The sequence below is a fragment of the Aphelocoma coerulescens genome, chromosome 4 (assembly GCF_041296385.1).
Source record: "Aphelocoma coerulescens isolate FSJ_1873_10779 chromosome 4, UR_Acoe_1.0, whole genome shotgun sequence".
Classification (NCBI taxonomy): Eukaryota; Metazoa; Chordata; class Aves; order Passeriformes; family Corvidae; genus Aphelocoma; species Aphelocoma coerulescens.
In genome coordinates, this window is record NC_091017.1 from 13,001,552 (window position 1) to 13,028,793 (window position 27,242).

At 46.4% G+C, this 27,242-nt stretch overlaps 1 protein-coding gene across 1 annotated transcript in view; it reads right to left on the reverse strand.

The window, feature by feature from the left end:
* MAML3 (mastermind like transcriptional coactivator 3) overlaps positions 1–27,242 on the reverse strand; it is a 258,834-nt gene that overhangs the window by 7,761 nt on the left and 223,831 nt on the right. The window contains exon 3 of the mRNA XM_069012697.1: positions 830–1,069. Within this exon, the coding sequence (XP_068868798.1) occupies positions 830–1,069 (240 nt within the window). The remainder of the gene's footprint in view (positions 1–829; positions 1,070–27,242) is intronic.

The window sequence follows — 27,242 nt, forward strand, 5'->3', positions numbered from 1 at the left end:
TATGATCAATCAACAGTGTGACTTTCCAGTGGTTTTCTCTTGGACTGCTTTGAAACTACAGCTGAATTAAGCACACACCGCCATTCAGACTGCGTAGTTTAACATCCATATTGCAAAGCCCGGGCTGCCTTAAAAGTGGGCCGCTGAGGCTGCAGGGGCAGGAGGGATCCTGGGAAGCTGAACCAGGGCCAGCCTGCGTTTGAACTCTGTGGCACAGCTGAGGAAGCCAGGTGATAGCTCCAATGCAGCTCTTCCACATTGCCACTGCCAGAGGTAGTTTCACTGTTGTCCCACTTCAGTTTCTGGTTCTCCCCTTGCTGCTGTCTCTCCCTTGTATGACCTAATTGCTCCTACTGGCACTCAATAAACCAGATTAAGGAATTGGTCTGGGTAAATAGTAACATTTTTCTTTGCTAAGGCTTCTTTTAACCCATATCCATTCTTTGACCCAGATTCCTGTGCAGCTGTGCACAGATTTTGCCAGTGCAAGACCATAATCAGAGCTAGGGGAGAGGACCTATGATGGTAACTGCAGCTGAGTCTGCTTCTGCTGGAGTAAATGCACCATTAGATGCCAGGTTAAGAGCTAACTTTTCCAGTGCCTAAAATCCAAGGTAACTGTCAAGCCCACTACTGGAAACATGGGTAATAGTTGCCAAGATAATGGTAGGACTGATACAGTTGCCTCTTCTTTGACAACTATTGCTGAAACACCCAGACAGGAACCACAAAGAGGGAATTCCCAAATCTAGAAGGAAGAGCTGGTGCTGCATTGTCTGTAGCACTCATGCTCATCCCAGCATGCGTTGGAGACAGATGGATACTGTACCTGCTCCGCTAAGATCTGCTGCTGCTGCTGCCTCTGCTCTCGGAGAAACTGCTGTTTCTGCTGCTCCATCACATGCAGCTGCGCTCTCTGCTCGATCAGCATCTGCTTCATGATGGCCACCTGGGGCTGGCTCCCAAGGAAGGGCCCCCCAGAGCTGGTGCCTGTGACTACACTGCTGGAGCCTGCCGGGACAGAAGGCTGCATGGGCCCTGTGGGTCGTGACAATCCCACCTGGTGCTCCTGTGCAAAGAGAGAGGGAAGACCTTGTTACTGGGGTGCTCCACAGGCAAGGGAAATCACAGATCACCAAGCTGAGGAGGCACAGAGTCTGTGGGTGAAGCCTAGAGCTTGGAGAAAGTGAGTCCTTGGAAAGATGCTCACGGCTTGTGACTGAGCCATGGACTGCTCCCCACAGGGAATAGGTTCCTCTTTTCTCCTGGAATCCAAAGCCCCTCAGGTAAAGCAGGAGTACTTTATAATTCATTAATAATGAAACAATGAAGTTGTGTGCTAAGTTTTTTCATGCTTCAGAGTCATGTTTTTCTAAACTTTTTCTTCCTTCTCAAGGAGACAAGTACATTTTCTCTTCCATTCTGTTTCCCTCTCTTCATAACAGCAATTTAACAAAGCTCTCTGGATTGAGAAGCCAAGATGTTAGGTGCCCACAACGAATAGTGGGAGCTGGCAGCACTAATTCTTCTCCAGATCCTCAGGATTTAACTCCAGTTAGTGTTTATTCAAGATTGCCATCCTGCAGCACGGAACCAGGGTGTGTGGCTGGAAGGACTCAGTGCAAGCACCTTCCCTGCACACACCTCACTCTCTCTTCATGTTCTAAATCCAATTTGTTGCCTTTAAGTGCTAGGAAAAGCACCGACGAAAGCCCGGGGTAAATCCCAACCCGCGTCCCGGCGGAGGGTCGTAATCAGGGTCGGGATTAGCGGAGCTCTCCCGGAGCTGTCGCCGCCGGCAGGTGGCGCTGCCCGCCCGCGACCCTGCCCGAGAGGGGCCGGCGTCTTTCCGGCGCCTCCAGGGAGCATTCCCGGGAGTCGGCTGCGGTCTCCCAAGCCGCCCCCGCCCAGCCCGAGGCTGTCCCGCGGCCAGGGCAAACTCACGACACCTCCAGAGCTCCCGAGGGGCCCGGCCCGGCACCACGCCGCCCCTGATGCCGTATTTGAAAACCAGCGACTGCGTGCCCGGTCCTTGTCTCGGGTGTTAAGAGCCTGTAGAACCTCTTTAATTGATGAACAGAGACGACAGGGACTTACTCAAAACCACCAACTTGATGGAAAGGACCTGTGTCACTTTAGCATCCTTTGTGCAAAACCTGCCAGGGTGAGGTTCAGGTTCACCTGCTTCGCTGCGGGTTTGAGTTACGTCAGTCACTGCATGATCTGGACGTACAGAAAGGTGATCTTGCAGCCCCCACCCCAACCCAGTCAGGGAAAGGGTTAAGTTCAATGCTGGAGTGTAGCTTGGGAAATGAAGATCAGCCTTTCTGCATGAAGGTCAGGTTTTCAAGGACCCTTCTGAGGAAATAACAAAATACAATTTGTCCACATTTCTACTTTGCACAGATACTCCCTGAAGGGCTCTCTGCTGAAAGGCAGCTCTCTGGTATTTAGGTTCTTTCCCCTTTTAACATCTGTCTTGGTTTGAAAGTTCTCTCCCTGTTCCTCTTTCCACTTCTCCTCCAGTACCATCCCCCACTGCACTTTGCACTTTACAACCTGGTCAAGCACGGTCCCCAAAGCATCCTAAGGACCAGGGCTGCAGCAGTGGCTGCGTCTCCCCTAAGCTAGAGTCCAGGAATTGCTAAGGATCCCTCAGCTCCTGCACCAAACCCTTCATCCATGCCTGTCGCTAAGCTCCTGCTTTCTTTACTTTGGGGGGACACACACATTCATTGGCTGTCTCCAGCAGAGCTGATGGCAAAGGCTTTTTCCTACCACCCCCTGGCCCTCCCCCAGCTTCAGATGAAGTCATCAAGCTACCAATTGCATAACTGATGCACAGGACTATCCTGTGTTATACTGGGAGACAGGCCAACTGCTTCCATTTATAGACAAAAGCAGTGCCATGCTGCCAAAATAATGGAGCCTTTGCTGCAGCCACTACAAGGCAGAGAAAAAGGAGGGGAAAAAACCCAGGAGCCGAAGGGCATGCTGTGAAGTGACATCCCTTGGAACTTCCTCTGTGAGCTTCAGTGCACAGTTGCCTTTGGGGCTCCAGCCCAAGTTGTCACTGAATTGCCTTCAAAAAAATCTTCCTACAGAACTCCTGTACTGGCTCCTAATGCACACATGGGTTTAGCTGAGGGACACATTCACCCCAAGCAAAAAGCACTCCATTCTCTGTTGGATTATATTATAAATTAATTCTGGAGTTTAAAAGGAAGAAAGTTTTGAAAGGACCCCCACCAGCTGACATGAGCCTAGTGCACCGTGCAGCAGCTGAAGAAAATACGAAGATTAGCACAAAGGTATCATTTCCAGTATTGTGTGCTTAGTCATTTTGAGGTACATCATGAAAACTTCCTGTTTCTGCTTTTAACAGGTTTAAAGCCAGGCCTTCTTCATCTAGACCACCCTCCTGCCCAGAATATTTCTTCTCCTTTCCTTTTTTTTCTTGGCAAGAGCTCTTCCCAGCTGATGATGAAAGGCCCTTCTGAGATCACTGGGAGCAGCCCTGGGTTGAGTGTCCTGAAAATAAGAATACAGCCCAGGCAAAAGTTCTCTTCAGGCGGGAAAATTCTCCCTAGCACCTGGGAGCAGAGCTCTTTCCCCAGTGCTCTGCAGCCCAGCACTGCTGCCGTTATCCTCTGAGGGGAGTGAGTGGAGATGACACCTGGCAATGGGCTGTGTGGCAGGGAACTGGGGATGAAGGAAGCAACGCTGGACTCTATAGGGCTGCCTCTTACAAGCCATGGCAGCTCCAGACCCAGATGCAGTCTCACCACAGGAGCCGAACACCAAGTCAAGCAGCACTTCCACACTTAGCTTAAAAACCAAACTAATCCAAGCTTCACTGACAACCCTCTTTGCTCCTGCTTTGCCTGACAGCTCCCTCTTTGTCCTACTGCACCCTGAGCCTTCCTGCCCCTAGACTTCCTGCTCCTCCTCCTCATTCCCTACTACCCCTTTCTCCTTCCTACACCCTCTGCCCAGCCTTTGCATTTTCCCTTCTCCACTGCTGCCTCTTGCTTCACTCTCCAAACACCCCCATCAGCACCTAGCCTGTGGCTGCATATCACCCTTGCAGCTGCCCATGCTGGTCTCCCCAGTGGCCCATGCTCACAGCTTGGCTCACCCTGTAACTCCCAGAGACCTGCAGCAGCAAGGGGACTGCCCAACTCCTTCCCCCAGGGCCCTGTGCTCGTGTGCATGTGGGCATGTGTATATGAGGGTGCCCTGTGGGCAGGTAATCCCTGAAGAGAGTGACAAGATGCCCTAGAAGGGAAAACACAAGTTGTATTCTCAGGCTGTGATATCTGGGAAAATGGTACAATGTGATTTCTCATTTTTCACTCTGGCTCTTTTTAACACCACCCAAAGCCACTGTGTGCTGCTCTCAGGCTGCAAACAGCTCTCTCCTGCTAACAGTGGCTCAAGCAGAGTCGCAGGCATTCCAGTCAGGAACAGTGGTGCTGCAGCTCCGCTGCAGGGTCCTTGCCAAGGGACAGGTGAAGCCAAGAGCTGGTTACATAAAGGACGGATGGTGCCAAGGCCCCTCAGCTGTGCCACAGAGTGAGTTCAGACACAGGCTGGCCCTGGCTCAGCCTCCCAGGAGCCCTCCTGCCCCTGCAGCCTCCGCTGCCCACTTTTAAGGCAGCCTGAGGACAGAATCGAGAGCTTGGCCCCTGGGAGCAAAACCAGGTATTGAAGGAGCCAAAGAGCGGCCTGTTCACAGAGCCAAAAAGCAGCCACTGTTTACAAATGGCCAGCATAACACACCTGGGCAGGTTTGTAGAGCTGCAGGGCACCTGGTAAGATGAACTTGTGCAGGGATCTGGCTGCTTACTTAATGCCTCCACGGGAGTTGCCCCCTGTGGATAAACTGATCATTAGTGAAGCAACAGAAAGATAAATCCTGTGTCTTCCCAGTGTATTTCCAGGGCTCTACTGGAGTGATGGGATACTCTGCAGGATCTCAGAGTAACATGTGTGATATGTACAGTTATGCACAGTAAAAAGATAACAAAGGGGAGTGGAAATGAGATTTTCCTCTTTGTCTCAAATCTTATGTGCCTCTTCCTTATCATGCAGCAATTTATTCCTTCCACATGTCATTCAATCCCCCAACTGCAGCTAAAAGCAGTCACACAATTTCCTTTCAGAACAAGCAGAACAATCACCAGCTGAAGCCCCAAGAACCAGGCAGGGACAGCCAAGCCTGCCCATTATCCCTCTGTGCACAGCCTGATATCAGAGCCCTTGGATGTGGAGGAGCCAGCTATGCTTCCGCTGAAGGTCGGGGGCAAAGTGGCATCTCAGGGAAAAGGGGGCTGTTCCAGGCAACTACTGGCAGAAATCAACAGAGGATGGGTATTCCACATCTGGGAACAACGTGTTGCCCAAAAAGCTGAGAGAAACATAGCCTGGAAAGCAGGGTGTGAATGTGCAAAACGGACGAACAGACATAATATCCTGTGCCATTCTGTGGCATGTGAGTGAATGGATATTGAATATACAAAGCAAATAGAAGCCAGGAGATAGCTTATCCTGCACACTGCATAAAAAGAATGACACTAGAAAAATGCATACAATTAGACATCTACATTTTAGAGTCAGAGCAGAAAAAGAAGACAAAAAAATGATTTGTGGCAGAAAGTGCCTGCCAGTGAGTGACTTAAAGAGCTCAATCCATTTAGCTTACCACAAAAAGAACGGAGAGATGCTTTGACCATGGTGGATAAAAATACCTTCATGAGGGAAGAAATTCCTTAAAGAGCTCTTTTATCCAGCGAAGAAGGCAAAACCAGATACAAGGACTGGAAGCTGAAGACAGATTCAAATCAGAAAGAAGAATCACATTTTTACCCTCTGATTCCATTACGCATCAGAAACGGCAGATCTCCACATTTTGATGTCTTCAAGGATGAATGACTTTCTGGATAAACAAAATGCTACTGCAATGGAATGGCTGTGATGTACAAGGTAGAACAGCCCTCACCTCTACACAGCCCTGAGCTGCTGCTGGGCACACAGGCACTGCGTGTGTGTGTGTGTGAGCGTGTGTGTGTGTGTTAAGAAGGGGGATCTTCAACCTATTACTGGGATCAAAAATATTACTCCATTTCCATACACTAGGTCACAGTAAAACATCATCCCTACCCAGTGTTTTCAGGGCAACCTGAAAGCACATTCCTATACTCCCCCAGAAATATTTCTATTGAATTCCTTATAATGTTGTGACTTGTTGTGTCTTGCAGGGATCTTCATCCTCTCTCTAAATCAGACTGCCCACAGGAAAGCCACCTTTCTCAGAATGGTACCATCTGACAGACTAAGGGAATTACAAATCCATTCATTTCAGACTTCTGGGGATGTTTTTTGCCTCAGAAAAAACAGTGTATAGGATGAAGGGATGGAATATGCTGGTTCACAACTCCAGCTCCAGCAGCAGGCTCAGCAGAGCAGATTGCTTCACCTATTTCCTCTGTCATCTAGCCTCAGGGAGGGGCTGCAAACCTCTCCTCCCCCCCCAGGCCCCCGGTTGCCATGGTCTTTCATACAGTTGGATTTGTGCACTGAGAAGTATTAATTTATCTCAAATAACTATTTTTCAAATAACTTGCAATTGCAATTTTTATTTGTCTTATTATTTTTAGGAGAGAAAAAAAAAAAGTGGATCAGCCCAAATTCAAACCAAAATAGCCTCTTTACATCCATATCTTAAAAAAAAAAAAGGGAGAAATAAGCACTGGCCCTGAGGCAAGGCTGGTGGCAGGGTGGGAAGGAGGGCAAGGATTTGAAGAAACACTGAAATGCCCAACCTTATAATTTAGGCATATTATGAAGGCTGTAATTACTCCCTTCAAAGACTGCTGCGTGAAGCTGTGCCATCATGGCATTCCACAGTGTGCCCTACCACTCGGAAAGCAAGAGGGAACCTTCAGGGAGCAAAAGGCAGGAGGAGGGAGTTGAAAACCTGGCCCATGCCAGAACTTTTCCATGCCATATCCCCGCTGCCTTCTTCCACAGCTGAGGGCTTCCAAGGGTACAAATCAGCCCCTCAAGAAGAGCTGTGACCTGCCCTTTCAGTGCTAGCTCGGCTCTGTCTTGGTCGATTTCCTGGGACTTTGGAAACTGGTTCTGGAGAAAAACTAAGTGAGAGCTGAGCTCACGGAGGCCACTGGACCCTGAAGCTGGTGCCTGATAGAAATTCTCCTGCTCCAGGTTTTAGCTTTAATCCATGCCCCCTTCAAGCCCATCCTGGAGCAGGAGGGAGGAAAGCTAATGTGAAGCATAAGGATAATCACGGCTAGAGAGCCCCTGGAAAAAGGGAGAGAAGAAAAATGGGAGATGAAAGCAGGCAAATGGTTTAAACAAACACACAGGGCCAATGAAAAGGGGGAACAGAGGAAAATGACACAATAAAAATAAATGCTGTAAGAGAAAGAAAAGCTTCTAAGCACACACAGGGAAAAATGTGGGGCTTGGAAAAAGCAAAAGTGTAAGAAAAAGATGCTCTAATGGAGCTCTTTAGCAGTTAACACTCCCCATTACCAGGCAGCCCCTTTCCTTCTAATGGCCTGAGCCTGTACCATATTATCACTTGGACCCCATGGAGCTCACTGGTTGTTGAGGTATTTCGCAGAGCCTGGCTGTAGCTCACGCCTAGCAGAAGCTGCCTGAAGTCTCCTGTGGATGACTGCAGAGATTTTTTTTTACTCTAGGTGGAATTTTGTTAAATTTCCTCTTGGTTGTTTTGTTTGAGCATAAACAAAAGGTATTTTTTCACACTTAGGGGCGTTTTTCAGATCCTCTTCTCAGTGCTGTGATAAATGAAATATTTCATTTTTAGAAATTCCAACTTGGCGCTTGTGTTGCTCCTCAGCAAGCAGTGTGTAATTTGCCAAGCCTGAAAGAATCCTGGCTGAGAAATAAACACAGTGGGCCATATGTTCTCCTTCCCATATGCAGAAGGCACCTTACCTCAAAAATTGGGAAGAAGCTGCGATCACCCCCAGGTGTTGCTTCTGCCAAGGCAAAAAAATATCCACAGAAAGACGTATGGCAAAGGCTCTCACAAAATAGCCCTCTTCCTGCATGGCTCCAGGGACCTCTCCTGCACTGTCCCTGACCCTGTGGCTGGTCTCTGGCCTGGTGGGAATGCAGGGAGGAGTCAGGGAGTGTGTTTGCCATGTCCCTGGTGCTTGCAGTAAAGCGGCACTGTCTTCCTGGGTATTTCCTGGCACAGCTTGGGAGCGATCTGCAGCTTGCAACTGCTCCTTTCACACTGCTCTCTTCTCCCTCATTCACATCGTGCCCTCAGGAGAGGGAGATCACACACCAGCAGGATTGGGTGCAGTGAGGCCTTCCTTCTGCTCTGTGCCCATACAGGACACAGAGGGAGAGTGTATCTTGGATACCCAGTAACTCAGATCCCTGGTGGGCTTCAGCAGATTATGAGTGGGACTGATAAAAGCATTGGTGCTATGAGGAATGGTCATCTGTATCTATTCATGCATAAATTCCATGATCTTCCTCTGCCTGTGCCTCTGACAGTGACTTCAAAGAGCTGGAATAACTCCCTTGCCTTGTTTGTACGTGCTTGTCTGTGCAGGCCCTCTGGAGGTGGGACTTCCATCTCAAATCAAGAGCCAAATATTTCCATAAGGCAGGCCCAAGGGAAGTGGTCCAGCTGCCTGGCAAAGCCACAGGATCTTTGTTGTGGTTTCACATAATTAGCTGCTGATAAACCAAGCTGGTTGGGATGGCACAACAGGTGTAGGATTTCATTAGCCAGTTCTTTTAACATCCTTGAATTCAAGCAACCCAGATCACCTAGTTGCAGCACTTGAAACTCATTTGATTTTTTGTTCCCTGTTGGATGTGGTCTTTGTATTTCCATCAGCCACCTGGCCTGTACTTTGACACTCAGTCATCTTAGTCCTACTGAAAACTGAGATAAGGTATTCTGATTTGGGCTATGCCTAGCTTGTCTTTAAGGTCTTTCACCTCGACATGTCCCATATGTAGGGTTTCCTCTATTTGTATGACTAAGGAAAACCTCACAATTGAATTAATTTCCTTTGCAAGGCCTAACTCAGCTCAGGTTTTAGAAGAACTGACTTTATCCCTAGACTTCAAGGTCTCTAAGGTATAGCTTGCTTTGCTGATCAAGCCCTTACTAATGCTGTCTGAGGCTTTCTAGATAGCCTTGATACCGCTTAAGCTTTAAATTTCCTTTTTTTTTTCTTTTTTTTTACTTCCTCCACAACATGAATGCTTTTTTTGCCTCCTTCTATGCTGCCATCTTCCTAATGCCTACTTATCTTTGCCAGCTTAACTAGCCCTCCCAGCGCAATCCCAGCTGCCTTTTTGCAGCCTTTGAGTCACCTCTGAAACCCTGCCTTCACTGGAGACAGGTCTTTGCACAGGACTGTGTTGATCTCTCCCATGACAGACTCAAAGCAAGACATGATCTCCTTCTACCCCCACTTCCCATCCTGCTCAGCTCTCTGCTCCTGGCCACAGAAGAGGTGGCTTCATCCGTGGTTCCCAGCCCTTCTGCTTGTCCTGGCAGTCTCACTGGGTCCTCTCTTCTCATCTCTCTTGCCCTCATCTTCCTTCTCCTTTTTTATATCTCCCTCTTCTCTCGCTCTTTCCCATTGCAGCACATGCATGCTTTATCTCTATGCTTAAAAAAAAAAAGTCACTATGAGTCAACCCTTGACTCCTAGTGACTCTCCAGCTCTCACTCTACCTCTTCTCACTGTCAGCTTTAAGCTAATGGAGCATGCTGCTGGTGATTTATATGATTTAGACTGAATTTAGGCTCCATCTCCAGCAGATTCTTTTCCAAACAGGCTTTCACATCTTTCCTGTCACAGAACCGGAATCACAGAGTTTCTAATTTCCTTTGTCTGGCTGTGGGTCTGCACTACACCAGGCTCTCTGTCATAGCCTGTCAACTCCTTCTGGAAATCTGGTCCTCCTTTCCCAGTGCTCCTACTTGACCCCAACACCTTCATGTGATTGCTCAGGGTTACTCAGACTATTTCGTCACTGCTCACCCTTCCACCTGCTGCCATTCTGTGGCTCTGTGTCCTCATCCCTTGTCTCCTTTCCCTTTCCCTTGTGCGTCCGAGTGAGCTCTCCCTCTGTACACATGCAGGAACCTTCTCTGCACCAGTGACTCACTGACCTGCCTCTCTGTCCCTGGCCACTTCCCATCTGTTCTGACTAAATTCATGCTCTGCCTCTGGGATTGTCTTGTGGATATCTGTCAGATCAAGCTCGAAGTAGGCTCTCATCTTACTCCCTAGGCCTGCTTTCCTTCCTGTTCCTTCAGTCCCTGTGGGCAGCACCATGGCCTGGCTGTCATTCAGTCCATGGCCTGGTTATTATCTGTGCCCCCATGCTCTGTGCAGTCCCACAGCCAGGTTCCCACTGCCTCACACCCTGACACTTGCAATCTTACTGTGCTTGTAGACAGCCCAAGTTCTGCTGTCCTGCTCATTTTTTTTGCCTGTCATCCCGCCTGTGCCATCTCTCTCCTTGCAGACCTCTCTTGGATTCCCTTTACTCTGGATTTCCACACCCTCCCTTGCTCTCAAATTCAGCTGCAGCATATGCCACCTCACACATCATCTCTCTCTCACTGCTGAGACTTTCTGTCACCCCATCACAACCCACTCTTTTCCACATTCTACATTTTAGCTAGAAGTGCCTTCATGCTTTCCTCCCTGCTGGATCTCATTCTTGGGAGGACAGCCTCCAAATCACACAAATCTGACCCTGAATTCTGCCCCCAGTATAGTTACATTTGTAGAAGTTTCTGTCTCCATGATGTCCAGCCATCTTCTGTTTCCTTGTACTCCCTAGTGTGTTTGTTTCCCTGCATTAATTCTTATCTTACTCTTAGGTTAGAAGTATTTGTAGGGAAAGAAACATATTTACATCCTGCATCTGCAGAGAGCCCAGAACAATGAGACTCCTAAACTGGGACCACGGCTCAGAGGTGCAATAAATAGTGTAACAAATACAACTTCAATCTGCATACAGTTAAATACACTATTTTATATTCTGTAGGTATGAAAACACCAACATTTCACTGTGCCTTTGCTTCACTTCTCCTTCTTTTAAATAAGGATGAGCTATTGTGTGTGAAAAAGCCAGGAAATAAGTTACAGTTCCCACGGCAATTGTAACTCAGCCCCCTCCAGTGCAGCACAAAGGTTATCATCATGTACAATAACAGGGGATGCTGAACACATGCAAAGTGACCAAATTACTGTCATGGCAGATAACCAGGTCTTTGAACTTCTGTGCAGGTAAAATCTTAGGCATTTACTGGGCTTTTAGCATTTAAGTCTGGAAATGTGAAGTCCAATACCCTATAAATGAAAGTCAGAATTATGTTGAATAGCAAGTAGCTGGTGCCGGCTTGGCGCCCTCCTTGAAGAGACACAGCTAATGGCAATAAGAAATATTTTCATTACTTTATGAGCTCTGGTAGCTGTCAACTGAGAGAGGGATCTACCGATCAGAGAAATCTGGGGAGACAGCAGTGTGTCAGAACAAATGAAAAGACTTGACACAGAGGGCACATTTTTGTTGAGCAATTTGCATTAGCACTTCTGGACAAATTCTACATTTCACATGCAATTCACAAACCAACAGCAGCATTGCTAATTGGTGCAGTTGCCACTCAACTGCGGTGCCTTGTTTGAGCTATCACTAACAGGAATGAAGACTACAGTCTTTCTTTAGAAAAAAATACAGCAATTATTTTCCAGACTTTAAGTTGGGTTCCCCCTGCCCCCACTTTCATCCTTGTAATTTCATTATCTCAGTAACTTAAAAAGGACATGGAATAGAAAAAAGGCAAATCTCAGAAAAGTCCTGCTGGAGTTATTAATTAAAACACCACTGTTTGCAAAGAATGATGCCCTTCATTAATACACCCTGCCATCACTGTGAATTTGACCATGTCTCAGGGTCCCAATGCAAAGCTATATGTGTATCTGAGAAAAACAACAGTAAGTGGCAGAGCACTGGTGACTCAAAATCCCAGCCACCAAACCAAGGCTGTGCTCTGCACAAATCTAAAATACTGATGGGATGACAGAATCTCTCTGCTCCCTCTTAGGTGATATTAGAAGTTATTTAACTGAAAACAGGGCAGATCTCCCATCCATCATTCTTTATCTTTTGTAAAGTTGAGTCTCCCGAGAAAAGGAAAAAGCATCCACACTGCAGCTTTCTATTACCACTGCTCAGAAAGCTCAGACAGCTGCAGCTCTGCTGAAGGAAAGTTTGGCTGACTCATTTTTGTAAGTTAGAGGGCTGTTTTTAGGAAACATTTCCTTTAGGCCCCATACAGTGCAAAATCCAAAGGAGCTAAAGGCATTAGCAGTTGCATAGATTATCGATGACCTCCTCTAGCCGAGAATTCACATTTCCTTACTACATTTTTTCATAATGTATAATGAAAAAGGGAACAACCTACAATTAAAGAACTTCCAAAACAGCTTTGATATCTTTTCTGTCATATGCTCAATGAGAAACCAATGTGCAATAGCAAAAAATGGAACAGCACGAGAGAAACTATACAGATGCACCTAGAGCTAAATAAATCTAATTCTGAAGAACTTGGTGCTAATGGCATATTTTGGTTGCATCTCTATGGATGAATGTGTCTGTAATGCAGTTGCATTCTGACCCTGATCTTTTTGTAGCTGCAAGAATCCCATCCCCTTTCTTGCTTCCCTTGTGATCTCATTGGCCCCATCATAAGGGTCCAGCTTCACTGTTGTAGAAGTCACTGGCAAAAGCCACATCTTATCCACATCTCCCAGCTGTGCTCTCCTTGGAAGGAATAAGAAAAGCTACAGTAAAGCCAGGACCTCCCAATCCTGATCACAAGGGACAGTCCTGGACACTGACGTTGCTTTATTTTCTGTGAAGCACAAAGCAGGTTGTTGGGCAAACTCCTGCAGTACAACTTTCTGGTGTAAGTACCTCTGCTTAGGCTTCCTTCTGCTACACCCTGGGTTACTGGCACAGCAATCACTTCCCAGTGACTAAATCCTGATTTGGAAGCCCAATTATTTTGAGTCTGACTGCACAGTCTTCTTGGTAATCAGTGCTATGCACACCCCCTGCTCCCCAGGCTGAAATCAGTTGGTATTTGTGGAAACAGGGGCTGGCTGGGTGCTCTGTGTGTGTCCTGTCCCAAACACGGGTCCCTCTCAGCATCCCACCAGTATTCACCTGGTGCACCATGGAAAAAGGGAGCCTCTGAAATCCCCAGTGATATGGGTTGCCTCCTTCCTTCCTTATCCTTTGTCTATGTTCAAAAGACTTTGCCCAGAGAGCTGATATCGCAAACCCTTCACAAAGCAAAGCCAACAGTGGCTCTGTGAAACCATGGGCTGTACTTCCCAGTGATAGAGCCGGGTTCCAATGTGGTGTGGCTGTCAGCTGTAAGTCTACAAAAACTGCAGAAGATAGCTTTGGATCTCTTAATACCTTATTTCTGATAGGTGGAGGGACTGGGGAGTGTGCAGCTTCCCACCTGCTTAAATATAATTCACTACAAAATATCAAACAGATGCATTCAGCCCTTTGTAGACATATTGTAGACATATTGTAGACATAATATGTAGACATATTACCTTATGTGTTCATGTAACACACATCTGTAGCATATTGGCAGTACACCTAGTTAATGTGTGGGAGACTCCTAGGTTCAAAGTCTCCAATGTTTCTTTTGTTCTCTAATGAATCCTTCTTTTGTTTAGTTCCACCTCCCCTTAGGTTGTAGCTGTAACTCTGTCATTAGCATCCTAAAAATTTTTTCCTCCAAAATTACCTACAACACTGCAATAGACTGGGAACCTAGTAGGAAACACCTAAATGAATCACAATTCTTACTTCAGACAGGTTTAATGGGTCTGGGTCATTTTTCAGCAGCACTGTTGCTTCATTAGCAAACTCGCTAATCAAATATTCCCCCTAACACCATGTGAGGCGATATTCCTGTGCCATATTCCAGCTGGTAAGCTTGGTTCATAATGTTTCAAATAAAAGATGCAGTCATCACTACTAGGAGTGTCACAATTTTTGTGAGTCTCTGCAGATTCTCATCTGTTTCTTAGTGTCCAAAAATCAAAGCACTCAGGCATCTCCACGGTAGCCCACTGAAAATGTTGAGCTGTATCCTTTGGATGCAAACATTTTGTTGAATTTTCACTGGATTTCAACCTAATTACCCCACACCTGATTTTCTAGATATTATGTATGAAAACAAATTTGTAAGACTGAGATATCTCTGACACACAGACTGGCAGCTGTGGTGTCCATCAGAATCACCATCCATCCTGGTGCTGGCATCTTTCTGGGCTTCACCAAAAGCTACCAACAAGTTCTGGGAAACAAGGAGCTGAAGATGCTGCTAAGGATCTGCTACCACAGACAGGCACAAAGACAGAAAGTCTTTACCCATTCGGCTGTGAATGAAATGCAGTGGGGGTTTTGGTTTTAGAAAAATGCCAAGTTTATATCGACTGAGATACTGTGCTTTCAGTGTGCTGATTCCAGGTCTTTCCAAAGTTACCAGGCCTCTTCTCCAAGACATCCTAGGGACTGCCAGAGATGGCCAGTGGTCAGGGTGTGATCTGGGGCATTTCCTCTGTGAGAAACCCAGTGCTAGGCAGGAAGGCCACACTACTGGCAGAAGTGTCCAGTGCTGTGCTGCTTTTACACCTCACGGACATCTCCAGCAACTCAACTGCAGTGCTCACACTTCCTTGTCCTGCAGCCAGAATACCTGTGCACCCCAGTAAGGCAGTTCAGCTGTATAAAAAGGATTTTGATTCTTAGCATGGTGACACATGTCTAACTTTGTCAGACATCTCAAAATTGTAACAGAGTCAGACTTCAGCGTTCAGTTTGTCACTGTGAAAACACCAGCTCCTTAACAAGCATAACACATTAGCAATGTACATTGTTGCCCTATACTCATCAACCAGCATTATTATTTTTGTTTAACTGTAAGTGGCATGTTTTCTTTGCTGGCTTCCTTCCAAATTAATCTGTTACTCTGAGCTGAGGTAGTAGTACGTGTTTTCACTGCTTACAATGAGACATTTCTCTCTTAAAAGATATGAACACACCATTGCCTGAAAAAGGCATGGTGACAATGCTCAGGAAAAAAAACCCAAGCATAAATAAACCACATTCTTCCTCTCCCTGACATTTCAGAAACAATTCTGCAGCAAACTCCAGCTCCTTTGGCTAGCCACTAAAACCAGCAAAGATGCAAGCCAAGGCAGAGCCACAAGCCTTCAAAAGCTGCTGGGGGAAGTGGTACAGGAAGCTTGTGGAATGGCCCTGTCTTCCTGCTGCTCCTCCTCACAGCACACTGTGAACCTCTATCCTGTAGCTCTCTACAGTGACTGTAAGTGCAGTGAGAGCCATAGATGTCACCTGGAAGCACCCTTGCTTTGGAAAACCAAACAGCTCCACACTCACACCGATCAACCAAATGCAGCTGCAGAGGAGGAAAGCTGCTGCATCTTCAGCAGGTGCTCGGCATGGACACAGCTGTTTGCAGGAGAAAATGACTGAAGATTTATAATGACAAAATCAAGGTGCACAGCCTGAAGGACTAATTAGCTTTATTTCATTCCCTCAAAATATTTCCTTATGGTCTAAAGTGTGTGGCAACAGTTTGGCAGTTCGGTGATTGTATGCGAAACAAGCCAGTGTTGTGTGTCTAATTTCCAGGCTTTTACTGTTATTTTCCCCCACTAAACTTGGACTGCTTCAAAATTTACTTTCTCATCTTTCTTAAGGGCTGTGGCCTTGCACAAGTGAAAACCTACAACACTTTTCTGCAGCCAAAGTCTGCCTGGAGGGTGAAAACCTTCCTCCGCAATGGCCCTGGTTGACAAAGCTGAGTGCAGTGCTGCAATGCAGGTCACATGGCATTTTCTAGGGATTTACAAACAAGATTAGCACAGAGAGGCCCAAAGATTGGTTAAATACCAAAACAAACTTATTACCTAATTAATTGAACTAGGCCTCACCTCCTCCAGAATGACTCGACCTGTTCAGCACTGGAAAGGCTAGTGTTGACACTGCCCCTGTTTGCCTGGCTGCATGTCAGCCCAGAAAGAATATTTAGCTCCACTTCACTTGCGGGATTGCATCTCGCAGCTCCACAGGAAATCTCTGGAGTCAGAGCTAAAGATATCACTGCACACTTGGAAATTCACAGCCAGCTGTAAAAGTGGGGTGGTCAGAGTGCTCAACAGCCTCCTTTCAAATGAGCGAGGAGGCTGAATTAAACACTTCACTGTGCTGGGTTCACGGCAGGCAGGGTGCACCCACAGAACCCAAAACAGCAACAGAGGAGGCTCTTCTCTTGTTGGGGATAAGGCTGAATTGATACATCCCGTTCCCAATCCCACGCTCATGAGTAGATGGGAGGGGGAGAAGTCTGAGGAGGGAGAACTGGGCACTACTGTGCTGAACGAGCACACAGAGATCTCCTCCTCCTCTGAAGCTTTCAGAAATTTTAAGAGTTGTCAGATCCATTTCGAGAGAGAAATCATAAAAAAGAACACACATCTAACATAGGCTTTCTTTTCCATTAAAAAATATCTACACATGGGTTGTGGTACCAATTGCAGGGCAAGTGAACAGACAGAGAATCCTGTCAAATCCTTGTTCTTGATGTTTTTAAATGGCATTTTGTCTGATTCTCTCATGGCTCCTGAGCGATCTCTCCAGCACTGGGAAAGCATGGGGTACCTTGGCCACAACCTCACCTACTGCCTCAGTCTTGGAGGAGGATAAGGCCCCTTCACTTCACCACAGTTAAGGCATGAACATGACACAGAAACTTTCCCTACTGAGATAATGAAAAGGCAGGATGCAAAAACAGGTCCTGTTTTCTGTTAATAGGTGCTTTCTTACTCTGTCTTATCATTTTCTCTCAAGTGATGGCTAGCTGACTGTTTGCATTTCATCTCAGCTTTGGGAATGCTCTGTACCATCCAAGCAATTCCAGTCAGCCAGAGTACACCTCTCTTTGCTCAGTGACAGGACAGCTCTGTGTGTTTATGAAGCAAGATCAAAAATGTGTAAATGTAAACAAGTTGTCCCTCTTTGAAGAGCTCCTTGGGATTCAGAGTGTTCTGTCAATAGCATTGTAAGGAAGTACTGTGGTCTTAGGGTCCTGCATGCTATTGATACAGGATAAAAAGGAACTGATTTCAGAATCTTATTTAGATCAACCTGTTTTCTTTCAGGCAAAAAGCCTGTGGTGCCACCTGGCTACAGCTGACTGGTCTCCCAAGAACAAACAAATTTCTTTGCTTCCAGACAGGTCATTAACTGGTGGAAAGGGGGCAGGTGGGTGTATGCAGCCTAGGAAGTGTGCAGGATATGTTTTTATTAACCCTGCACAGGAGAAGATGTTGTAAGACTGGTGTTTGGCAGCCTGATATATTCACAATCCAGATTTTGGACAAATCACTGCTGTGCCTGATGCCTCAGCATCCCTACCCCTACAGACAGAACAGTGACAGTTCCTCTGATTCCAACAAACTGCCCCAACCCCAGAAAGGCACCAGGATCCAGGGAGCTACAGTGCCAGCACGCTTTAGTTACATCCTCATAAAACACTTTCTCCAAATAAAAGCTCAGAATTTTATTTCTTGTCTGCATGCACCTAAACAAATCAACTGACAAAAACCCTTCCTCAAGACTGAACAAAGAAAATAAATTTCTCTATCCTATGTGATTCCCACTTCCTTTGAGCAAGGTCACTAAAAACATAGATTAAGGAGCAGGCAGGAAAAGGACAGCAGGATTCTTGGCTAAAACTGAGGGCTTTGCTGTGGCCCAGGCAGTGCCAGCTTCTGTGGATGCTGAGACAAGCATCTCCTCATTTCTGCCAGGGTGAGATGGAGCGGCAGAGCCCCATGAATCCATCACGGTTGTTGGGAGCTGACAGCCGTGTGTTCCCACTTCAGCAAACTTCTTCCCCTTTGCCACGTGTCACTTGAGTGCTGCACACTACCAGGCACACACCCGACCCCTCCTTACAGGCACCTCTGCTGCACCAGAGCAATGCTCGGTTGCCATCAGAAGATTTAAGGGAGGATGTGGAGATGAGGGCCAAGGCTGGCCATGGTTGCTGCTCTGGGCTGCTTTTGGCAGCGCTGATGGCTGTGGTGGTGTCTCTCAGGCTGTGCTACACCACCAGCACTCACTGCTGTGTCCACAGGAAGTAAAGTTCAGTGAACAGGAGACCCCCCAAGCAGGGAGCAACTCCACAGATTTCCCATGAGTGGAAGAACTGAGGAAGTTGTGGACCTCTTCTGCACCAAGGCTCTGGTCCAGCTGCCAGAGCATGTGCCAGGGTACGAGGCTGCTCAGCAGCCTGCTCTCCTGGGGTGGCTCTTCAGCATGGTGACAGCTCTGCAGAGCAATGTGCCACACTCCCAAAAAGTTGCTGTACCTGATTGGCAGATAATGGGAGTCAAGCCACAGTCCCCTGAGTATGCACCAGATGCTTAGACTGCAAAAACACTGCTTTGGTTAAGCTATCTATACTTTCTATTATGTGATGTGCTTTGAGCTAAAAAGGCTCTCCTTGGATAATCCCAGCATTTTAGACCTGTATTGCCAGCAGTGCTCTCTAAGGGCACTGTTTAGAGAAGTGTCATGTACGAACAATGGAATCACAGAAGGCAGTGATGGAGAAGATCAGCTAGCCTGTCCCTCAGCTCCCATGAGGACTTTTCAGTCCAACGCACTGGAATTACCATAATGAGAGAATCTTGCAGCACATCAATGCTCCTTAACAAACAATGAAAAGCCTGGGAAGAGGAGGTGATCAAGAACTTTGTGATACATATGCCCGTTAGCAGAGAGGTCCTTCTAGAGACGGCCTGGAGAGTGCTCTTGTTAAAAGCCAGTGGGATGAGTGACATTTAAAAAAAAAAAGGCATACATGTGTCACTTTTCCACAGCTCTTTCCTGGCTCAGTTCAGACAATTATGACTTAACTACCAGGGTTAAGTTGAAGCTTTCCACTGTGTCAGAGAACAGGATACGGAGGAACACCGTCAAGTTCTTTGGGTATTGAAATCTCATTTGCAGGAAGGGAAGGCATTCTCTGCCAGCTCTTTCTTTCACATCTGAAAGAAAAAAGTCAAACTAGGTACAAAGGAAGAATGTGGTAGATGTTTTTCCCCAGTAGCCTTTACCTGTGGTCTTTCATTTGCATGGCTGCTGGGAGAGGAGCATCCTCAGAGGCTCTCTGGAGTAAAACTGCCTTTGCATTTCACAAAAGGGGAATGGTGCCTTCCCTACAAGCCTCCTCCTGATGAGCTCCATGAGAAGCTTTGCAAGTTAGTTTCTGTCAGAGCCACCAACATGCCACAAGCCTGCTGGGTCCCTGCCCAAGGAGGGGTGACATGCCAGTGGGTAAAGGCTACACTGGCAGTGAAACCACATCCCTGCATGTGCAGCAAGGTGCTACTTGACCACCCTCCTTGGATGCACTCCCTGAAGCTGCCACTTGGCACTGAGAGAGGAGATCTGGGAGCTTAACTTTAAACTGAGGTGCCTACTCAGACAAAAGATGCCTCTGAGTTTCACTCAGCTCCAAAGTGCTGCTGAGGCTTGGCAAACACCTCCCAATGGGATAGAGAGAGATAGGCAAGAAAGTGATCTGCAAGCTTCCACAGCCTGGGAGTGAAATATCCTACTCACACTACTGAAGGGGATAAGAAAGTGGTCAGGCTTATAATGACTTGTGCCCTACAATCAACATCAAGCTGTAAATACCACTGGAAGATGCGTCTCCCTGGCGATCACTGCTTCTGCAAGAAACTCGCAGAATGACAAGATGCTCCTGGTTTCTGGAGTGCTGCAAATCTCAGTGCTGCAGCTCTCTCATGTTTCAAAATCAGGAGCTTGTCTTGCCTTTGTTCACCAGAGTTAAGGACAGAAAATACACCCACAGTTGGTTCTGCTCCAGATGTAAAACTTTACATCCATGGAGTACAGAAACTTGCTTAAAAAATACAAGAGCTGTAGTGAGACATTCAGTCATCTCACTCCAGGAATCCAAGTCTTGGGATAAAAACCAACAGATAAAATCCCATGGTGTAACAACATTACCACTTGGCTTATACATGGTCAGATTCCAAAAGTGATAAACAGAAGAGACACCATTCTCCCTGAAGACGTCTGGGAAGGCAGAAACTTAAGGCAAAATCATGTAGAAATTGATTAAATTTATTTATAGAGTTGCCAATGTAACAAAATGTTATGATGGCATTTAGTTATGTTTAGAATTGGAAGATAGGTTTTGTTTCTTGCTTAATACCCATTTCTTAAGACTTTTCCCCCAAAGGTTAAATGGTTATCTGGAGCACTACAAGCCAAGAAATACAAGATGCAGCAGCCCTTTGCTTGCCCAGAATCCACTATGAGATCCTGAATGTATTATACAGTGGGGATAATATTTCCAGTGTGTTGTGACACACGTGCAGAGTGTTATTGCTTCTTCCACACACATCTCACTGCTTACAAAGCAAAATTTGTTCTTGGACGCTTGCACAAAGACCATGCCAAAAACAATGGATGTGCTTGTACACTTTCAAACACCAGGTTTTGGCTTCGTGGAGGGAAAGTTTTTGTTGTTGTTTGGTTTTCAGAAAAGGCCTCTTTCCAAAGGTACAGTGAATCACCCTTCTGCAAAACAACAAATTACAAGTGTTTTCCTCAACCACACATGCCCTCTGTGGAAACTTAAGAGGATTCATTTGGGAAAGCAGGGAGGGACTGCACCAAGGTCTGTAAGGAAGCGTTTATTTCTTTTTCTTATTTTTCTCATTGTTAGATGATCTGCCTCTCCTCTAGGCCATGGTACACATTGCATAGCTTTAGTTTTAATTGCTGTCCACATATATCTCTGCTTGTGAGGTTCACAATTACCTCATTTCATGAAGCAAATCCCAGACTTCACATCATAGGAGATGTGGCAGGAAGCAGTTATCCTTCATGAAGAAACAACACTCGTGAGGAATTTTACTGCTGTGTCCACTTTTGATGCAAAGAAAGAGAAGGGACATCTGGCTGAGGGAAGGGGAAAGAACAAATTTTTACCTTCTGGGGCAGCAAAACTACGGTAACTTCTGTTCAAATCTTCTACATGATGCTTCTTTATCCTGATGGCTTTCCACCCATTCTCAACAGTTCTCTGTTTTAGTGCATGGCTCATCCTTGCCCTCTTCTACTTTTCCATATTAGTCTGCAGCAGCATGTAAAGTGCTCCAGGATTCTCAGCCTCAACATGTTTCTTTATCCAACAGAAACATCTGTTTTCAGGGACTTAACAGGCAGGCACACATGTGGCCCTCTCCTTCACACCAGCATCTTTTCTACTGACCTAAATGAAACTTGTATTGTACAAACCAGTCCCAACAAAAGTCAACAATTTTAGATCGCAGCGATCACAACCAAAGTGAAGATGGTAAATGAACCAGTAACACCCAACTATTGCTGTCACCAGGAAATCTTCACTTTCACCAAAAATGCCTCTCAGAGAATCTCTACCCACATAATTTCAACACTATGTAAACTGCTTAGGTAGGTTTCTGATGCTTAGCATTTTTACATCTTCTATACCAACACCTAACACCTTTTTCTGTAGAAAATGGTGTTTCCCAGATGAGGCCATTTCAGAATTTGGGGTGCCAGGAGGGGCAGGACAGCTCAAAGCCCTGTTGCAGTACTGGGCTCATCTCTGACCTGCCTGTTTTGAAATAATAAACTCACTCATAACTCATGTTTGTGAACATCCTTAATCACTGGGTACAGTGTTAAGCCTCTCAATAAGTACCTGTGTCAGAAGACAGAGATGCACTTGTGGTCAGGTCCAGGCTACTGAAAGTTTCAGCAGCCAGATGATTAGGGAAAAAAGCCCACCAGCATCTATTTACAGACCCACATATCCACCAGTTGGATTTTATTTTCATCCACAGTGGGATCTTCCATCTATATAGCCTTTGAAATATGAATCTGAAACTTTATGCTGGAGGACAGAATTAAAAATCATTTGTTACCCAGTGTCATGCTCTTGAGTTTATTTCAACTCTTTTTCCTTAACTGTGCTAAAATAATGAATATTAAGTACTGGTGGCAGCAGCAGCAAGAGCAGCAGCTGAAGAGAGACATCCAAACCCAATCCATGCTACAAAAGGAAAGGAGTAATAAAATTTCTCTCCTTCTCCTTTACTTTCTTTTCACATTTTTTTCCCAAGGATTCTACTGTCATTATTGTCCACTTAATCTTTTGCTTTCCCTGCTCTTTTCTACCAAGGGGTGTGGGGGACTGTAAGAGGTTGGAGGATTTCACATCAGTCCTCCACTTATTTTAGGTACTGACTGCTTCTGGAATATGTAATTAAATCCTAACAGCTGGGTAAGAAGAAGGGGTCCCTACCAAACTTTGCTCTGAAATAGTAAATACTAAATCTGTGAAATACTAAATCTATGACTTTCATACAAGGTGCAGGAAGTGTCCTGTGGCATCTCTGTGCCAGGCTGGTTAATGGATCTTCATTCCCTAAAACAGCCACAGTAACAATTTATGAATTGTATAAGTTGACCTGGTTAGTGTAATGTTTACTGCATAAATGTAATGATGTTTTTTCATTAAAGGCTACCAAGAATGAAATGAGTAGTCCTGGCAAGCCATCCATGAGTGATCATGGGTCTGCTGGGAGACAAAATGTGCCCTGTCAGCACTGCAGGTCTGACTACCTGCCTCTAGCCAGCTAACAAATGGTTTGGGAAGGACTCCACACAAATCATGGGGGAGCAAGAACAAAAACTGAGGAAGTTCAGAGAGGGACTCTACGAAAAAGAAAAGCATTTGCTGAGGAAAGACAACTGAGAAGGACAGCTACTGGGATGTCCTGAAAAATCTACTGGAGGTATCTGCTGGGCAGGCAGGTGTGCATGGGCACCACTGATTTAAAATATATTTAATCACGGGGACTGTCCCTACTGTTAATAAAGAAAACTTGGTTTGCCACTGGCCATATGCTCCTATGAGGAAGCCAAACAGATTTGTCCAAACTCAGCCCAGTTGACCACAAGTTAGTACATACAGTGTAGAAGTAGGAAGATGTCAGACATGAGACTGGGGAAAGGTAACAGCTTGATGCGCAAGCCTTGCAAGGCAGACTTGAGGGAGTCCAGGAAGGAAACAGAGGAGTTCCTAGTTCTGTCACTGTTGCAAGTCTCACTTGAGTTTTGGAAGCTTCAGAAAGTTAACTTTCATTACAGTCTTCCACTTAATAAATGTACAGAATTAGTTTGAAAGATCTGGAGGGAGACACCAGTTGTCATCTGGGACACACCAGGGGGGCAGAGCCCTATCTTAGCCATTGTGTGTGGCTTTCTTTGCACATTAGGAAGGCTGATAGAGGAGCTTTACTGATGAGCTGTATTTTTTTACCATGACGGTAGTTTGGAATCAAGTTATGCTATTGATAATTTACCCTTTGAAGCTGACAAATACAGACAATGAAAATATATGTTCTGCTGCCCCTTGCTCTCTCACAAGCGCTTTTCTCTATAGACATACAGGCACATGTAAAAATTAAGCAAGAAAAAATGTCCTATATTTGAATTTTTTTAATCATCAAGCTAGGGGACTTGTGCAAGGGCATTGTGTTTATCAGAACTAGACTCCTGTCAGGAAAATGCTGTAGCTGGTTGGTTTCTTAAAAACAAAACAAAACAAAACAAAACAAAACAAAACAAAACAAAACAAAACAAAACACAACACAAAAAAGTAACATGCCTGTGCAGCCGAAATTATAGAAACAGTCTTTCAGAGCAGGCAGCAAGAGACCTGGCAGTTTTCTCTGGCTGTGTAGCTCAGTGTGACAAACATGACCAAATGTCAACACATGCTCTCTAAACCCTCAACCAGCCTAATCTAGCGGGACTGTCCTCAGTGATGAGTTCCTTAAATCAAGGATCCAAGCATCAGTGTGATAGATGCACTGCTCCAAGCAGTGTGGAGCATGGCCACGCTGGGTGAGCTGATAAACAGCCACCCAGAGCTGATGAGATCTGCCTGCTCCTCTCCTGCACAGCTGCAGTGTTGTATCCAGCACATGCTGCGGAGCCCAAGCCTGCACCATCCTGCCGGGACGGAAGGGCTTAAGAATCACTTTGCCTCATTTGCAGTCAGGCTCTGCTTTCCCCTGCTGAACACCTATGTCCCTGCCTCTCAGCTCTCCATGATGGGACAGCCAAAACTGAGAGGTTGCTTTGCAAACAGCACAGAGGGGAGCAGCTCTCAGCTGCCACTCGCTGCAACAGCCAGGGGGTGTTTGTTGGGGTGGGCTGGTGGCAGACCTCTATATAACTGGGAGTGAATGGGGCTTCTGTGTGTCTTTCATGCCTTTGTGTACAACTGAAGTGCGGGACAATGAGAATGGAAACATTTTGCCTGTTGTTGACATCCAACTGCCTCCTGGAGGATACAGTCTCCACCAGACAGATGGCTAATTTCTTTACCCTAACCTCTGTCTCCAGCACTCCAGTGTTAGTATGATGTTCTGCCCCTGGAGTGAAGCCCTAATTGCTGTCAAATGTTCAGAGACAAAAGTAGTTCTCTATATATCACTCATGCAAGTGTTGTTACGAGGGTGTGAATTAAACAGCAGAAGCCACTTGTCAATTGACTCCAACCTGAGCCATTTTGCTCAAACCCTGGCTTGCACTTTAAAGGATGAAGCTTGACGATTTCTATTTCAGTGCAGGCAGGGACTGCGTGCACAAGAAGATGCAGCATCATTCACTGAAGGACCCTCAGCCGCTCTGCCTTCATTAGGCTTACAAAGGACATGGGGTGTTGGGGTCTCCTCCCCCTGCCATGGAGCCCTGGGAGAGGGGCCCTGGGGGGGAGGCACGGGGTTTCCCTGCCCCTGGTCAGCCTCGTTCCCCATTGGTTGGTTTGTGTTCCCCTGAGCGGGCAAGGACCCTCGGGTCCCGTGACTGTAACAGCTCCTCGGCAGAGCCCCGGCCATGCGGCTGGAGAAATAAACATCTCTGAAACATCTATCAAGAATCTGTCCATATATATTTCCTTTCCACGGGACTCCTGGTTTGGTGCATTGTGTTACAGAATCCCCGCTGTAACAATGGGGTGCTCTTTCCCCTGATCATTCAGAAATCCTCTCATTTTCCTCCCATGAAGAAAAATGTTCCTTTTCCTTTGTCCTCACCAGCTAAACACAAGTGGCTGTTCAGCCTGAAATGCGCACTGAGCACAAAGCCAAGACACAGAGCTCCTCATTTTTCTTGCTCACACATAAGACGTATTTTGGGACCGACAAAGTTCTCATTTCCCAAAGATGCAGCCACCATTGAACAGGCAGGTAATACTAATGGCCAGACGATGACAGTCAGCTATTGGGAGTCTGATTAGATGCACATTTATTGTCAAATTATGTTGTGTGACAGCACAGGCTGCTGAACACCATTTTAACATGCAGAGTAACACCTCAGGAGGCTCTTCATTATGCATTCAGTGGGCTATTTTCAGACTAAACAACATGTCAGTAGCTGTGTTTATCCTTTTCCACCTGGGCAGAGGAAACAGTTCAATGTTCCTCCAGGGAATTAATACATATTACAACCCATACGTCGATTCTCCTCAACAGACAGAAATGGCCAGACATATTACATGTCTCCAGAAAATATTGAGGTCCTGACAAAGAGGGATTGCTAGGGGAAAAAAATGAGTTTGAGCAGAGATCCTGAGTTTAAAGGAAGGCAAATTCCCCAGGATCAGCATGAGACCCTGCCTGCTCTTCCCCCATGCTGAGGTGCACATGCACAAGCGGCACATGGACACGCAGAGCCTCTTGTGCAACAGCTTCTGACAGCACTGTGAGAGGGGAATGCTTTTCCTGGGTCTGAAAGTGGTGGTGGGAGTCGGGCGAGCCGAACTGCATCAGTGTCTGCCCTGCGACGCTGCTGGGCTGAGAAGGCAGCATCTGCAATGGGGCTCATGGGGGCTTTCCCCCTCTCCCTGTCTCTTCCCAGCATGATTTATTTCCACTTGCTGAGAATACTTCATCTCATAGCCTTTAACAAATTCTGCTGGTGGCTTCCTGGGAATGGATTCATTCCCGTGCCTGTGACTCCACAGCAGTGACTGAAAAATGTAAAAATCAGTATTCTCCCTCTTCTTTTTCTTCCCTTAACCCACACAGCTTTGATAAAAAATGGCACCCACAAGAAGCTATTCTCCCCAAATCTTGGATAACACCTGGGAGTTTTCCTAGACATAGCAAGGCCAACAAAGAGCAATAAAAATGTTACAGGATGCCCATGTGTTTTTGGCTTATAGAGGGGAGGGAACGGGATCGACATGGCCTATATAGAGATGGTGAGGGTGGGGGACATCACTGCCAGTGATGGCAGGGAGAAGGGGTGAGGGAAGGGAGGTAGGCAGTTGAAGCCTTATGGCAAGAGAGTGGTACCAAGGGCAGGTCTTCTCCTTTGAGAGCTCATGGCCTGGCACGGATCAGGAGGTGCAAAGAGGAACCTGAGCCCTGAAGGCAAGATCCAGGTCTCAGCCCATCATGTCAGGCTCCTAGAAGGGATTCAAGTCAAGATGCTGACTCTGCCATTTATTTATTCCCAGATTTTTAAGTGGCTGCTCTACAGTACTTACTAAGTTTGGCACAGTCTGGACTCATAGCAGCTTGAGATCCAAACGGAGTCACTTTTAATTAAACACCTCTAATTAAACACAGAGACATACTGGGTGGTTCTTGAAGTCCCTAAGATAAAGACCACTGAGAGCTCAGAGAGTCTCTTGGGGAAAGCTTCATAGTCCTCTCATGCCCTCACATTCCTCCTGAGGCATTGGCTCCAACCCACTGTCCAGGATGGGATGCTAGGTTGGGATGCCAGGTCCATGGGCTCAGGCTGGTCACTGTCAGGTGCTTAATGTCCCCCCCCACCACCCCCCCCAGCATTTTCAGGACAGGGAGGGCAGCAAGGGAGGGAGCAACATATATTCTGTGAGCAGCTCTGACATGGGAGATCACAAGGTCAGCAGTCCCCCCCCCTCCACCAGTAAAACCTAAACCCAACTTGAAATGAAAGAGTGTTTATTAATA